This window comes from Alternaria postmessia (assembly GCF_024291825.1).
Source record: "Alternaria postmessia strain BMP 2775 chromosome Unknown scaffold_10, whole genome shotgun sequence".
Taxonomy (NCBI): domain Eukaryota; kingdom Fungi; phylum Ascomycota; class Dothideomycetes; order Pleosporales; family Pleosporaceae; genus Alternaria; species Alternaria postmessia.
Genome location: NW_026260083.1, coordinates 240,939 through 254,488, shown reverse-complemented (window position 1 = coordinate 254,488; position 13,550 = coordinate 240,939). Strand labels below are relative to the sequence as shown.

General features: G+C 50.7%; 3 protein-coding genes across 3 annotated transcripts; 2 read left to right on the top strand and 1 right to left on the bottom strand.

Moving 5' to 3' along the window:
* Positions 1–514: 514 nt before the first annotated feature.
* J4E82_002544 (uncharacterized protein) lies at positions 515–6,395 on the top strand (the record flags this gene model as incomplete). The annotated part of the gene is made up of 11 exons (XM_051728843.1): positions 515–546; positions 606–1,929; positions 1,981–2,086; positions 2,142–2,235; positions 3,496–3,615; positions 3,897–4,221; positions 4,294–4,359; positions 4,409–4,557; positions 4,603–4,731; positions 4,784–5,366; positions 5,415–6,395. 11 exons carry the CDS (start codon positions 515–517, stop codon positions 6,393–6,395), a joined length of 3,909 nt encoding a protein of 1,302 aa, XP_051591361.1.
* A 1,928-nt stretch (positions 6,396–8,323) lies between these two features.
* On the top strand, positions 8,324–11,674 carry J4E82_002543 (uncharacterized protein; the record flags this gene model as incomplete). Its single annotated transcript, XM_051728842.1, has 3 exons — positions 8,324–8,457; positions 8,505–8,707; positions 8,766–11,674. 3 exons carry the CDS (start codon positions 8,324–8,326, stop codon positions 11,672–11,674), a joined length of 3,246 nt encoding a protein of 1,081 aa, XP_051591360.1.
* A 536-nt stretch (positions 11,675–12,210) lies between these two features.
* J4E82_002542 (uncharacterized protein) lies at positions 12,211–12,996 on the bottom strand (the record flags this gene model as incomplete). The annotated part of the gene is made up of 1 exon (XM_051728841.1): positions 12,211–12,996. One exon carries the CDS (start codon positions 12,994–12,996, stop codon positions 12,211–12,213), a length of 786 nt encoding a protein of 261 aa, XP_051591359.1.
* Positions 12,997–13,550: the final 554 nt, after the last annotated feature.

The window sequence follows — 13,550 nt, the reverse complement described above, 5'->3', positions numbered from 1 at the left end:
TCACCCAACATCAGCGCCACCTCCGAGCACCAAGAGTGACGCACAGTAAGAGAAGGACGCAGATTGCGGTCATTGAGTGTGCATCCATACAAACGATCCTCCACGGCCATCGTGTTGTGCCTGCGACACTACGTCAGCCACAGCATCGAGAAGAGAAAAGAGCAGCAGCAACAACAACACTTTCGACAACACCACCTGGCTGTTGATCCACTCGTTAAAAAAGGACTCCCGGACGTCGCATTTGTTCAGATTTGAGTTGAGGTGGTAACTGCAACATCACCGAGGGGTTTTCTTGGAAGAAAGAATCCGATCGAATTGCTTGGCCACGCTTGCGGAGGAAGGAGCAATTTGAGACCATCGTGTTGATTGACGTTGTGCGGGAAGGAACGACTCCAGCGTTGACGGTGTGCGGGAAGGTACGTTGACGTCGCGGTACCCACGATCCCCCACCATCGCGTTGCCGCAGCAGTTCGCTGTCGTATCCCACCACCTCCCGCCCGATATACGACCCACCATGGACACTATGGATGCCGGCAGTAGGCAGAGGTATGTTGTTTGGTCCACCACTCCCTTCCCGACCTACGGGTTCTGACTTCTCACCCTAGCATCGGCTTGCCGTCAATCAACCACATGGATGCCGACAGAGTAAAGCGCGAAGAGGTCGAGTATCAGAGAAAACACTCTGTCGCCGCCGCCATGCCTAGTCCGATGCATCCCTACGCGGGACCGCCGCATCTGCATAGCAATCACCAATCGTCAGTCGCCAGCGCAGTACCCGGCTCGCTTGGAGGCCTACTGTCTCCTCCCGAATCACGAAGGACGTCTGGCGACGAGAAAGAGACGCAACGACCGACGGCCCGTCAATCGCTGCCTTCAATACACGAGGCCCTAGGTTCGGAACAGCCGCTGTCATATCCATCTACAGTGCCTCCACCTTCAGCGGTAACTTCAGCGCCCCAGCACTACCATCCACATTCCGCTGCTGCTTCGCCCGCTGAACCACGGCCACGACCATTTCCATCCGATCCTCAGCACGCCAGCCAAGGGCCTTCTAATCCCTTCACCTATCCGCGAAGCCCATTCGTCGGTGCACCAGCATCACCTACAGTCTCCCGGCAGCCGCCGCAAGTCCAGTCAGATTCTCTGCCCCGCCCGCCCTTTTCAGAACCACGGCCACCCTATTCTACTCCTCAACACAATCCGAAACTGCCCACCCTACACCCACTTAAGACCACGCAATCTCCGCCACCAAGCGTTGCTCGTCCCAACGCTCCTTACTCATCGTATCCCCCACCACCATCAGCCACTTACGAGAGCCCTGCTCCTTCCTCGGCGGGACCCATGAACCATCATTACCCGTATACGCAGTATCCTAACTATCCTTCATCCACGCCTTCAGCAAGTGCTTCCAACTCGGCTTACCCCCCAGCCAGCTCAACTTACTCGGCTCCACCTCGGTATGCCCCGCAACCGTGGCAGGATAATTCAGAGATGGCTCGGCTAGAAGAGAAGAAGATTGGTCGCTCAAGCTTAGCACCCTATGGCGAGTCGGTCAAGCGACATCTAGAGAGTTTTGACCTTGAGGCTTCTCTCAACGAGATGGCCGATGGATCCGGACGCGTTGCCGAATTTTCAAAAGTCTACCGACAACGTGCGCATGAGAACCAACGCATTGGCTTGACACCACAGTCGATGCCAAGGTTAGACGAGGTCGATGATATGATCAAGCAGAGCGAGAGAATCCAGATGTCACTTCAACGGATGCGAGAAGTCGTCTTCAACCACCACCAGGCGAGCATCGTAGAGCCTCCCCAAGACCCACGCTACCGTCCGATGAATGGCTATGATGACAACGCAAGCAACTACGGCGATGACACCAAGGGCATGGGTGGCTTTGCTGGTGGTGACAATAAGACCCGGAAGCGAGGTGTAAGTGCCACTGATACAAACCATGACTTATTGACACTAACTTCTTAACAGCGGGCCGCACCGCCAGGACGTTGCCATAGCTGTAACAGAGCCGAGACCCCTGAATGGCGAAGAGGGCCAGACGGTGCTCGAACCTTGTGCAATGCTTGTGGTCTACGTAAGTCCTTCGGCCAACAACCTATGTTAGGCTTGCCTACTAACATCTTATCCAGACTACGCCAAGTTGACTCGCAAAATGGGTGGCAAGCAAGCGATGACAAGCTCAAATTTACGACCCAAGTCCATTGACCATGGCTCACCAACGATGTGATTATTCACAGAACAGTACATATTTGCTTCGACATTCTTCTTGGATTTACCGGTATCATCGTACATCTCGATCATCTTCACTACATAGGAACGCTGGCGCAGATGCTGCTTGCATTTACAGGAAGGGTTCGTCTTCACAGATTGGTCTTACTAGAGATCACTACTTCCTTCCTCCAATATCTCGGCGGTCTCATATACCAATTTCTTTACATGTCGTCCAAATGAAGACGACTTGGTCACTTGCGGAGAGGACGGCGAACCGAAAGGAACCGTGCCTCTGTGTGTCAACACACCGATGTTGCCCGCACTTGTCCCAAAACACCCGCTGCCCCCAGCATTAGGGCTTTACGTATACTACGGTCTATTTCTTGCTTGTCTTCTAGTAGCAGCAGTTGCATTTTGGCATATATACACACACCAGGGCTTCTAGGCCCGGGGACTGGGAGAAGGCGTTTTCTGTATATCACCATCTGCTAGGATGGTTCGATCATGGGTTGTGTGTTTCGGTGCACCGAAGCAAGCGCTTACCATCTGACGGTGAAGCTATTCTTCTAGTCATTCCTGTACGACACACTTTGCTAGAAGTGTACGAGCCTTTGGGGTTTTTGACAGGCGTTCGTAAAGAGATACCACCGGCTTTCAGGCCTAGCGACGTAGGAGCTATTGAATTTAGAAGTTAATACCTTATATCCTGTTTACTCCACTCATTGCAATCGTATCATGGCTGACGCGCTGTATTCGTGAGAACGGGTGCTGCGTCACTCGCGTCAGTCGTGGACTGATGCGGGCTCGTCCCAATTTACACGCTCTGTGCAGCACCGCCAATCGAGGCTCCCCGCATATTGTATCATCTGTCAGATAACAAGTCGGCGGGGTTGCACCTCGCGACCTAAGCAACGACGGAAGGCCTAGAGTAGCGAGGACACGATAACCTTGCAACCTGGTGCCCCAATTATGCAAGGCGATGTGCACCCTGACGGTGTGTGATGCTGATTATGCGGCATGCGTAGCAGCAGCCGATCCTGGTGTCGTGCAGTACCGCAATGGCGGTTGCTTGGCCCAAAAGTGCTCACCACCAAAGGAAAAAAAGATTGCTTGCGCCAGCGAAGAAGAGATGAGTCGCCTGCTCCCTTCAGCCAGCATGTGGCGCGGCAGCAGGTGTCATGCCACTCCTGCGGCCCGCGGCAACGGTATCGAAGGGATCCTCTCTCAACATGCATAATCGGGATTCTCTACGCGACCATGCTTTTGCACCAGTGGGAAGGCTTTGCACAGCGTAGCGACATGCGTGCACGTGGGCGAGGACAACGGTAGGCGAGGCGCATTTGGTGGACAGCAAAAGAAGACGCCATGCGCAGTCGTGCATCGGGGCTCGCTGTCAGTATGCCCAAACAATGTCACGCAAGGAAAGATGGATTGCGCGCACGGCAGCAGTACCACAGTGAGGTGATGTTGTGTCTAGCTTACCAAAGAGGCAAGCGTCGTCGGCAGGGTCTTCCCCCTCGGAAGAGTGTCACAGGCATATGCTTACTGCATTGCGCATTAATAATCAATACTCCCGACTCTAGCCTTGCAATTCGTTCGCGTACCCACGGGAAGCAAGTAGAAACGATTCTTCCTTCAATCGTCTGCCATTCGACGGTCTTTCGATAACGCAGGAAACCGAGGCGTCTGCAGCGCGTTCAAAACTGCAAAAGCCCTGCGTTGCGTCAAACCCCGCTAAACGTCCCATATTCTGCAGTGCTCCCCGAACACCTCCCCGCAATCGCCGTTCAAAACCAGAAGCCACCCATTCACACGTCTGCTCGGCCCGCCCGTGCACCAACCCGCATTGGACTCCCTACCGTAACGCCTTACAGAACGAACTTGGGATGGGTCTGCTGTGAGATCCGTGCTACGTCTCTCGCCGCCCTCGCTAATATCATATCAAGTGCCCTAGGAACGCCTCTTGACTGGCCAGAGGCCAAGAAAGTTGCTGGTCAGGTCAGGTCATGGGGAATTGAAGTATGCTCGGTGAAGACTCCCGAAAGGAATGCATAGTAATGTGATCGACAGCAACTGCTCGCCATCTGGCGCAATGCCAAAGGCAAGGAGAGGGATGCGCTCCTTTGGGGGGACGAGGTGAAGGACCCGGCATGTCCGTCACAACATTGGGCTAACCGGCATCCAGATCGAGTACTTGGTTGTTTGCTATGATCAAGACAACCACAAGGTCCGATTGTCGCTCCGCCAGGCAGATATCCTAGCTGCGCTGGCCAACGACGAGAAACTTCTGCAGCAAGGCGGCGGGGTACCTGACCTACAAACCGGAAACGCCGAGTGAGCCTGACTACCCATATCGAAGTTGCGTACTGACCATGCCAGCGCAAAGGATAACCCTGCACCGGTCTTCCATCCCGAATTTGGGAGGTTCATGCTGGAAGCAACTCCCGGAAAGCCATGGGGCATTGGCTTCAAGGACCTGCTTGATGTTGAACCAAACATGAAATGGAGGTAGACAGGCCTACTCGATCGTCGATCAGTCGGTAGCTCACAATTATTGCAGACGAGCCATAGCCAAGGATCACATGGCACAGAGCGAGTTTCCAATCACATTGACGACATTCCCTCGTCTCGGATCGGCCGATTGTATCGTACCATCATATCCTGTTTCTGGGCCCAAGCTACGATCCCAATTTGTACCGGATGAAATTGCCAACCCGCATATTCGCTTTCCTACCCTAGCGGCAAACATTCGTTGGCGCAGGGGCCGGAAGGTCGAAGTAAATGTCCCAGTTTTCAAGGACGAGAGCACACCGTGGCCGTGGAAGGATCCTACAGTCAATTATGACATGCACAACTGGCCCGAAGATGACGACGTTCGCAATGGTGCTGCCAAGGACAACTACATCCACATGGACGCCATGGCGTTTGGTATGGGAAGCTGCTGCTTGCAGATTACCTTCCAAGCAAAGAACATTGAGGAAGGAAGGAAGATGTACGATCAGCTCAGCCCGATAGCACCCATCTTGTTAGCATTGACGGCGGCGACACCAATCTATAAGGGTTTCCTGGCCGACACCGATGTGCGATGGAACCAAATTAGCAGAGCGGTCGATGACCGCACACCGGAAGAACTAGGAGAGAAGGCAAGTTGTCTGATTCGCTAGCATTAGTGATTTATTAACACGCGATAGCCGCTCAAGAACGACCGATGGAGACTACCCAAGTCGCGCTATGCGTCAAACTCAACCTACATTTCCCAGGATCCTCGCTTGCGGCCTGAGTATCTCGACCCGGATCTCATTATCGACGCCGACATCAAGCAGCGCCTGGTTGAGGGCGGCATGGATGATCTTCTTGCGACACATTTTGCTCACCTCTTCATTCGTGATCCTATTGTCGTTTTCGCAGAAGACCTCCAGGATTTGGACCTTACTAAAGCCGACCACTTTGAAAACTTGCAGTCAACCAACTGGCAGCACATGCGCTTCAAGCCGCCGCCAGCTGGTTCTGACATGGGTTGGCGTGTTGAGTTCCGTCCGATGGAGATTCAAATTACTGACTTCGAGAACGCTGCCTTCTCGATCTTTATCGTGCTTCTGACCCGTGCCATCCTCTCGTTCAATCTCAACTTCTACATACCCATCACATTGGTGAGCGAAAACATGGAAACAGCACACATCCGCGACGCCGTATCGACACAGAAATTCTGGTTCCGAAAGAATCCCTTCTCGACACACAAGCCCAGTGGAACAGGTACATCGACACCTGTGAGGAACGGCAGTCGTCCAGCGACGCCTACCGGCCCTGTTGAGGAAGAGTATGAGCAAATGTCAGTCAACGAGATTATCAATGGGCAGACAAATTCAACCGATGGCAATGGCTTCCCCGGCCTTATTCCGCTTGTTGAGTCTTATCTCAACAGCATGAACGTCGACGTTGAAACGCGCTGCGATCTCGCCACCTACTTGGATTTGATCCGTAAGCGCGCTAACGGTACATACTGGACTGCGGCCAAGTGGATCAGGCATTCTGTCCAAACACATCCGGCGTACAAAAAAGATAGTGTTGTTGGAGACGATATCACGTACGATCTTGTCAAGGCTGCAGAGCAGATTACTCGTGAAGAGGGCCGGGATGGGTTAGGCAAGGAGATGCTGGGAAAGCGACGTTGAATCTAAACAAAGCCTCGGTGATACATATAGAAGGGGATGAAATGTCTTGAGACTTATTTCCCCGAAATGCGATTTTGAAAAGTTCGAAGCATGTAGATAGACGGTGTAACGAGGTATACCAGCAATAGGTCCGTCAGCTCCCGTCTTTCCTTTTCTCAATGTGATGTGATTGTGTGTGAGAAAAAGCTCGATTCTGACATTGTCGAAAAAATGGCCAACAAGTTCTTCTGGATAAGTTTATGGCCACAGCCGTCGCATTCGCATCAATCCAGTGAACGTGACAACTGCCCCATCAAGGTTGATCCGACCATAGTAGCGACTCTTTTCCACAACCACACTCTTATTAGAAGGATTCAGGTTCTTCCCATCTTCCGGATCACGAATTCTCCAAAACAGTTGGAGAAGACCACGCAGCTCCCACTGACAATGTTGGTTCTCTTTGATCTAAGGCAGCAATACAATATCCTCCTTGAAGTCTCATGCTGCCAGCCTACTTCCTTATGCCTTTCACTCTCTTCAAATGCCGCTCTTGCCAAAACTGCTATATTCATTTATTTTGCTCAGACTGTTGCGCTCAGCGATGCGCAGTCTGACTGTTGATTTTACCTATAGAGCATCAGCGATTCCCATATTGGAAGGAGGCTGAGTGTCCGCTAAGGGTCATCATACCGACATCGCTCAGATATTTTATGATCAGTAGTCTTTCTGATAGGATGTTTGTTTGCAGCAACCACCTTTGCGAGTACTGGTAGTGAATTGCGACGTCCTGTATTGTGCTTGGTAATCGGTTGTGGACCGACAGAAGTGTGTCTATGTTCCATTAACTTTGTTAAGCTTTAACTCCAAGGTATTTTGCTTGCCATCTTCTTGTTGTCTTCGGTATCTATATCGAGTGTAGAGTTTGTAAAGGAGCCAGCATGTCGGTGGACATGTGACCAATAACGCGATGATGGCAATGATGCTTTGCACGTCGAGTGCCATCTGAGAGGGAGCGAAAAGTAAGTCTGTGAAGACCGATATCGATATATTATAGGTTATACGGGTAAGTTTTCGGGAAGTCGAAAGGAGCGAAGAGGTGAGGGAAAGACAGTGTAAAGAAATGGCGCTTTGAGTGATTTATCTTGAGACTCAGCGTGATGTTTGGTATGATCTACAAGTAGAGAAGTGATCGCGCGTGCTACCCTGATACCTCATCAGACACAGCGGCCAAGAGCAAATATGTACTTCGTGAGCCACGCGTTTCTTCAGAAGTATTGATGGCAAGGAAATCACGATAGATGATTACGGCTACAGCCAATGGGTTCGAGGACAAAGTTTGAGCCTAGCCGTCAACGTCGGTCAGCTTCGTGGCAAGTGCGAGTGTGCGTCCGAGTAAACCGTACGGCCACAATGTAAGAAAGATTCTGGTTTAACCCAATCATCTCATCGTTTCATGTTTTTCCCGTTCCTGCCTCGACGCGTATTCAGGCATGAATTCTGGAACTCTTCGTGCTAACATGATGATGCTTGCCACTTTGCCACTTCGCATGGCTGTGGTTTCATTTCAGGCGCAGTTCTGACGAAGATTCCGGAGAGAACCAATCGACAACGTTGGAGGCGCAGTCTGGCGGCTGGCCAAAGAACCCGGTCGATGATTTGGAGACTGACCAATGGCGTGAAACCGAGTCCAGCCCCAGCCTCATCTCCCGAAAACTAACACACCCAGCTTCTTCATCACACTTTGCTGCTTATTTTGGGGCTTCTCAGCGTACTCTTTCGCTTTCTCAACTACTCATATTTTGTTTCTCGGGTTGTACTTTCATGATTCCCTTGAGCAGGTCGTGGTCATGCTTAGCGCTCAATCCTACCCGTGTACCTAAGCAGGGGTCACAATCCCTGGAAACACCCAACGCGACGGTCAGCGCCCGTTTGAAAGAATACATAACAACATGCCAAAGAGAATGGAAGAAGATGAGGCCGAATGGGAGTCGCGTAGAGAAGCCATCCTTAACCTCTACCTCCACCAAGATCGACCACTACATGATGTGATACAAATGCTGGCTGATCAAGGCTTCCAGAGGACGTGGGTTCACGTCATTTGATGAAAGGTCGCTACTAACTGATACGAAGAAAGCCACAATATGAGCGGACGTTCAAAAAGTGGCGCGTCACTAAGAATATCCGTAAAGATGAATGGGACTTCATCTTTCACCGTCTAAAAGAGCGTGATGGACCAACGCGTGTAAAGGTTCGCGGCGTTACCCTATCGAAGTCGAGGCTGGAAAGACAGAAGGCCAAACAGCATCAAACTACGTTTAGCCGCTGTAGATCGCGTACGTTGCCTAAGCGTGACAGTCTCTAAACAAGGAATGCACTGAACAGATTGGACAGAGTTCAACCCTCCTCCGCGTTCTAGAACCCCACCGGGAATTGAGTTATCCACACCACCATCAACTCCTCTTGCAGAAGATGTTGAGCTCACTGATGAACAAGAGAAGCATATGGGATCGCTGCAAGTCGCCGATAAAGCGATTGTTCTCGACGCTGAGGATATACAGTTGCCGGAGCATACTGACGCGCCCTTGATACGGCAGCTCGATATCTCTGCATCTACCGTGCACGTATCAACAGCGATATCGAACCCGAACTCCGCTAGCGAAACATGGCTCAGGGTTGTAACATCGCCATCGCCACAATTTACAGAACCATGGACGAAGCCATTCTTATTCTCGAAGCCGGCTTACGACTCTTCACGGGAAATGACTTTCAGTAGACAAACTGTCGCCCCTCCCGATACCTCATTGCAAACGCAGGTGTGTCTGAGCCAACGGCATTCTATTCCGAAACTGGCCAGCCACGTACATCCTTTACTCCACTATGTGTTGTCCATCCAAACCAACACTGAGGAGATCCTCAATAATCTGACGCGCCGCACGAAAGACAACGATCATACATTATTCCTTCAGAGTTTGCTTGTTTCCCAGACCTTGGATACGGAGCTGAAACACTTTGCTCAAAAGTTTCTTGTTGAAGCGACCATAGCCGGAGACCTGCCTCTTGTGGAAAGACTGGTCGGTGTCGGAGTAGACATTAACGCGAGATCAGCTCAAGGTGGAGATATGGAAGTTCTAAGAGAAGTCACCGCTCTTCAAATGGCAGTTTACAACCGTCGGGAGGACCTTATCAAGTATTTGTTGTGTCACGGAGCAGACGATTGGCGTGCTCGATATAGAGGAGCAAATGGCTGGGTTGAAGGCTCTGTCTTAGACATTGTTATGGAGATGGGAAGTCAGTCCGAGTGGAGGGTAGAAGATCCCGGACAAAACGACATGATCAGCAGCAGCATCTTGGAGGTTCTCCTCACCTTTCGATCCCGCACCAAGGACCAGCCTGTACGGATACTACTTCGCGCTACACGTCTAGCCGTTCTACGGAATCGTATGGATCTAGTGCGTATATTGTTCCGCCATTATCCCGCACTTTTGGAAGAGGCACGATCAGAACCGTGGCTCCTATTGGAGGCAGCCGCAACCACCGACAGTGTCACGATGTTCGAAACCTTAATATCAATGGGTCTCTATGTGAACTCAACAGATCTGCGCGGCTATGGTAGTGTGATGGCGTCAGCGGCTCAACACTCTAATATGCAACTCATAACGTATCTCTTAAAGTGTCATATTGACATCAACGGGGTTGCATATGGTCTTGGTCATTCTGACGATTTCCGCAGAGATATAGCTATGTCTGAGAGGAAGCTGCAAAGCATGCATGGGATGGCAGCTTTGCACATCGCAGTGTTGAGAAGTGATGAGCCACTCACACGCCTTTTGTTGCATTATGCAGCGAACTCTAACCAACTCTGTCACAGATATCCATTGCAAATCGCCGCCTGGAACGGTCACGCGGGCATAGCTCGTATGCTAATCGACCATTATGCCGACGTTAATGCCAAATCCTCAGAAGATGCGTTGCTTCTGCCTGCACTCGACTCGAAGAGAACCCCTATCTGGTCTTCCGTACCTAAGCATCAAACGCCGATTCGGATTGCGTTTGAGAGGGATCATCCAAAAGTTTTCAAGGTCTTGAGCGAGAATGGCGCCACAATGGTAGCCAGCTACTCAGATGAAGGTCTAGCGGTCCTGTGCGACGCAATAGCCCAAGGGAACACAAAGTTGGCAGAGCATCTTCTTATTGAAGGAGCATCTAAATTGAGTAGACATACCATTCGTGAAGGAAGTCGGGCATTAGTGCTAGCAGTAAGACATGAGAACAGTAGCATGATTGACATCTTGCTCCGGGCTGGCTTCTGTCCCTACGACACTGTCGATCCTGAGAGTGAAGGCTTAGAAGACCTTGACGATCGACACATGTTTTTCACCCGAGAGAGTCCTTTCGAGGTCGCGTTGGAACACCAGAAAACAGATCCACTTAGGAAGTTTCTGGCTTTTTCGCCCGAAGTTCTCGATAAAGAACAGAGAACAGCGCGATACCGCCAGCTGAGCGCGGCCTACGCATCTGCGTTGTGCTCCGAAAATTCGATTCTTGAAACTGCAATCCTCCTGGAAACCGACCTAAATCCGGATAAAATTGACCGAATCATGGGAGTGAATTACGTTGAACAGCGACTCCATTTTGCTCTCCAACATGCTGCGATGTCGAAACGTTACGCTAAGGTGGAGCGGCTTCTCGATGCGGGTGCAATGCCGAACTCTCCCAATACATTTACGGCCGATGTAGGAAGAATCTGGACGCCTTTGCAATATGCAGCAACACACGACAACGTCTCGATTGTCAAGAAGCTAATAGCTGCTGGAGCAAATGTCAATGCACCAGCTGCTTTCATTGATGGCATGACTGCGCTACAGTCAGCAGCCATCAATGGGAATAGCGAGATGCTCGAGTTGCTGATTAAAGCGGGCGCCAATGTCAACGCTCCTCCTGGTGGTTACAATGGAAGGACAGCACTTGAGGGAGCCGCAGAAGCAGGCAAGTATGACATCGCCGTCTATCTTCTCACCACGGGTGCAGATATCAGAGGAAGAGACAACCTTAACTACAGAAGAACCATCTATCGAGCTTGGAAGAACGGCTGTATCGAACTCGCCGATATGGTTCAAGAGTGGAAGATTACGCAGTATGGTCCACAGGACTGCAAGAAGATCACAGAGGTGGTGGAGTCGATAACCTCCGAGGAGCTGGATTTTGCGAGTGGAGACGCTATGAGAGAGTACTCGTCGCAAATGCTTGATTACGATTCAGAAGAAGAGGAAGACAATGTTGAGTTTTCGGCTGAGGACTGAGTGCGATTTGGATGCTAGTAGAGATGGTTGGAAGTGTGTATGCACGTCTCGATACTTTTCAATGAGCAGCATGACATTGCCATGAGCTAGGGTCTTATCCGCCACAAGAGCCACACAACCATTTCAAGTACGATACGTGATGAATTTGTATTAACTATTGCAACCAGAGACGTTCGCTGTCAGGTGCTCGGTGCGCTGGCGAGTCATCCAATCTCCACACGACCTCCACTCGCGATGTCATTCATCCGTAAGCCAAAAAAAAAACTTGAAGGAAAAAATCCAAAAACATACAACAGCGGGGATTCGCTAGTGGTCACCCACCTAACTACTAATCCGCCGGTACACTGCTTGTATATGGCTGAGCGGACGGGAAGCCTAATTTTCAGTGTCCTATGGTCGTATGTGAAAGAAAAGGCGGAAAAGGATGTATTCATATCGCAGACAACTGGTACGAGTCATCTGGAGCAGAAGAAAACATGATCCACACGATAGAGAGAACGCGAGAGATTCTCTGTCGGTGTAGAAAGAGACACTCTCTAACGCTTCAAAAACAGAGGAACAGCAGCCGCTCCCACCACACCAAAGATGGCTAGCCATCGCAGCAAGCCCTTGGTCACCATTCTCTTCGCCAGCCTATCGATGGCTTCCCCGTCGTTGATTCTTGGGAACGGGATATCCTGCGGAACCTCTTTGCCAAGTACCTTACAGAGAGGCTCCCAACCGTCCTTAACATTGAAGAAGACTAGCCTATCCTCCGGCACGACTCTTTTCAAGTAAGCAATGTGCTTTTCGTAGTTTTCGGCTGTGACTGGTTCCCCACGACCATACAGGTAGATCCATTGATCTCTCAGGCCATCAATGAAGTCGACGAAGTAACGCATGCCTGGGACAGGGAAGAGTACGAAGCGTAGAAACCACATCGTAGATGCGTTCTGCACCACTTCCATGCTCTTTATCCACGCGTCTGGATCTCGAATTGTGCAGATTACCATCGCATTGGGGTACGCCTCGAGCAACTCTTCGACCAGCCCGCTAAATGGTGCATCGGTGACTGCGGCATAGCCGTTTAAGCGCTGCTTCAGCAAATCGTGAATGATCGTTTTGTCCGAGGGCGACTTTGGTGGAAAGTGCGAGAGGAGTTTGATCAGGGATTTGATCTCGATTTCGGGTCCCAGAGTGGCCTGTGTACCACCATGATAGACAGGCCCGTTTAGTAGGATGCGCAACGCTTCGCTGAATGAGGCAGTGCCCGTGCGGGAGAGGCCAGCGCCGATGACTTTGAAATCGGTCCCTGGCTTGGGGGTGGAGGGTTGATTGCCCATTGTTGGTGATGAATTGAGGTCTTCTTTACAGGAACTACGTTAAGATGGTCGCAAAGGTGAGCTGACCTTGTAGATTTGTATGCGTAAGCGTGCATCCATAATAATATATGAGGTTAAAGCGGGGAAATGTCAGACAGTCGATTGTTTCGCACTAGTTCCTCGGTGCATTCATCGGCGCCGTCTCTAGGGCGTACTAAGCCACGGTAAATACACCTCCTTGTTACTTGGTCTATTAACGACATGCTGTTTACTATACTTATGCATCGTAAGCTTTGCTGCCAAGCGAACATGGTACATACAGTAGTTTAGGTAGCGATATCATTAGTTCAAGATGTGCAGGTCGCTTGACCTATTCTTTATATTCAGGTAGTGAAGGCTGGGTCCAAGTTCCGAATACGGAATCCCGTTTCGATCTCTAGTATATTATGTATGTGGGTTATTCTGTCCATGTTGTCGTCGTTTCTGAGCGAAGACACTAGTCTTGGTGTGGAAGCTCTTGCAGTAATTCAGTCAGGTGAACCACTGTGAATCGGATAGAACAACCATTCAATCAG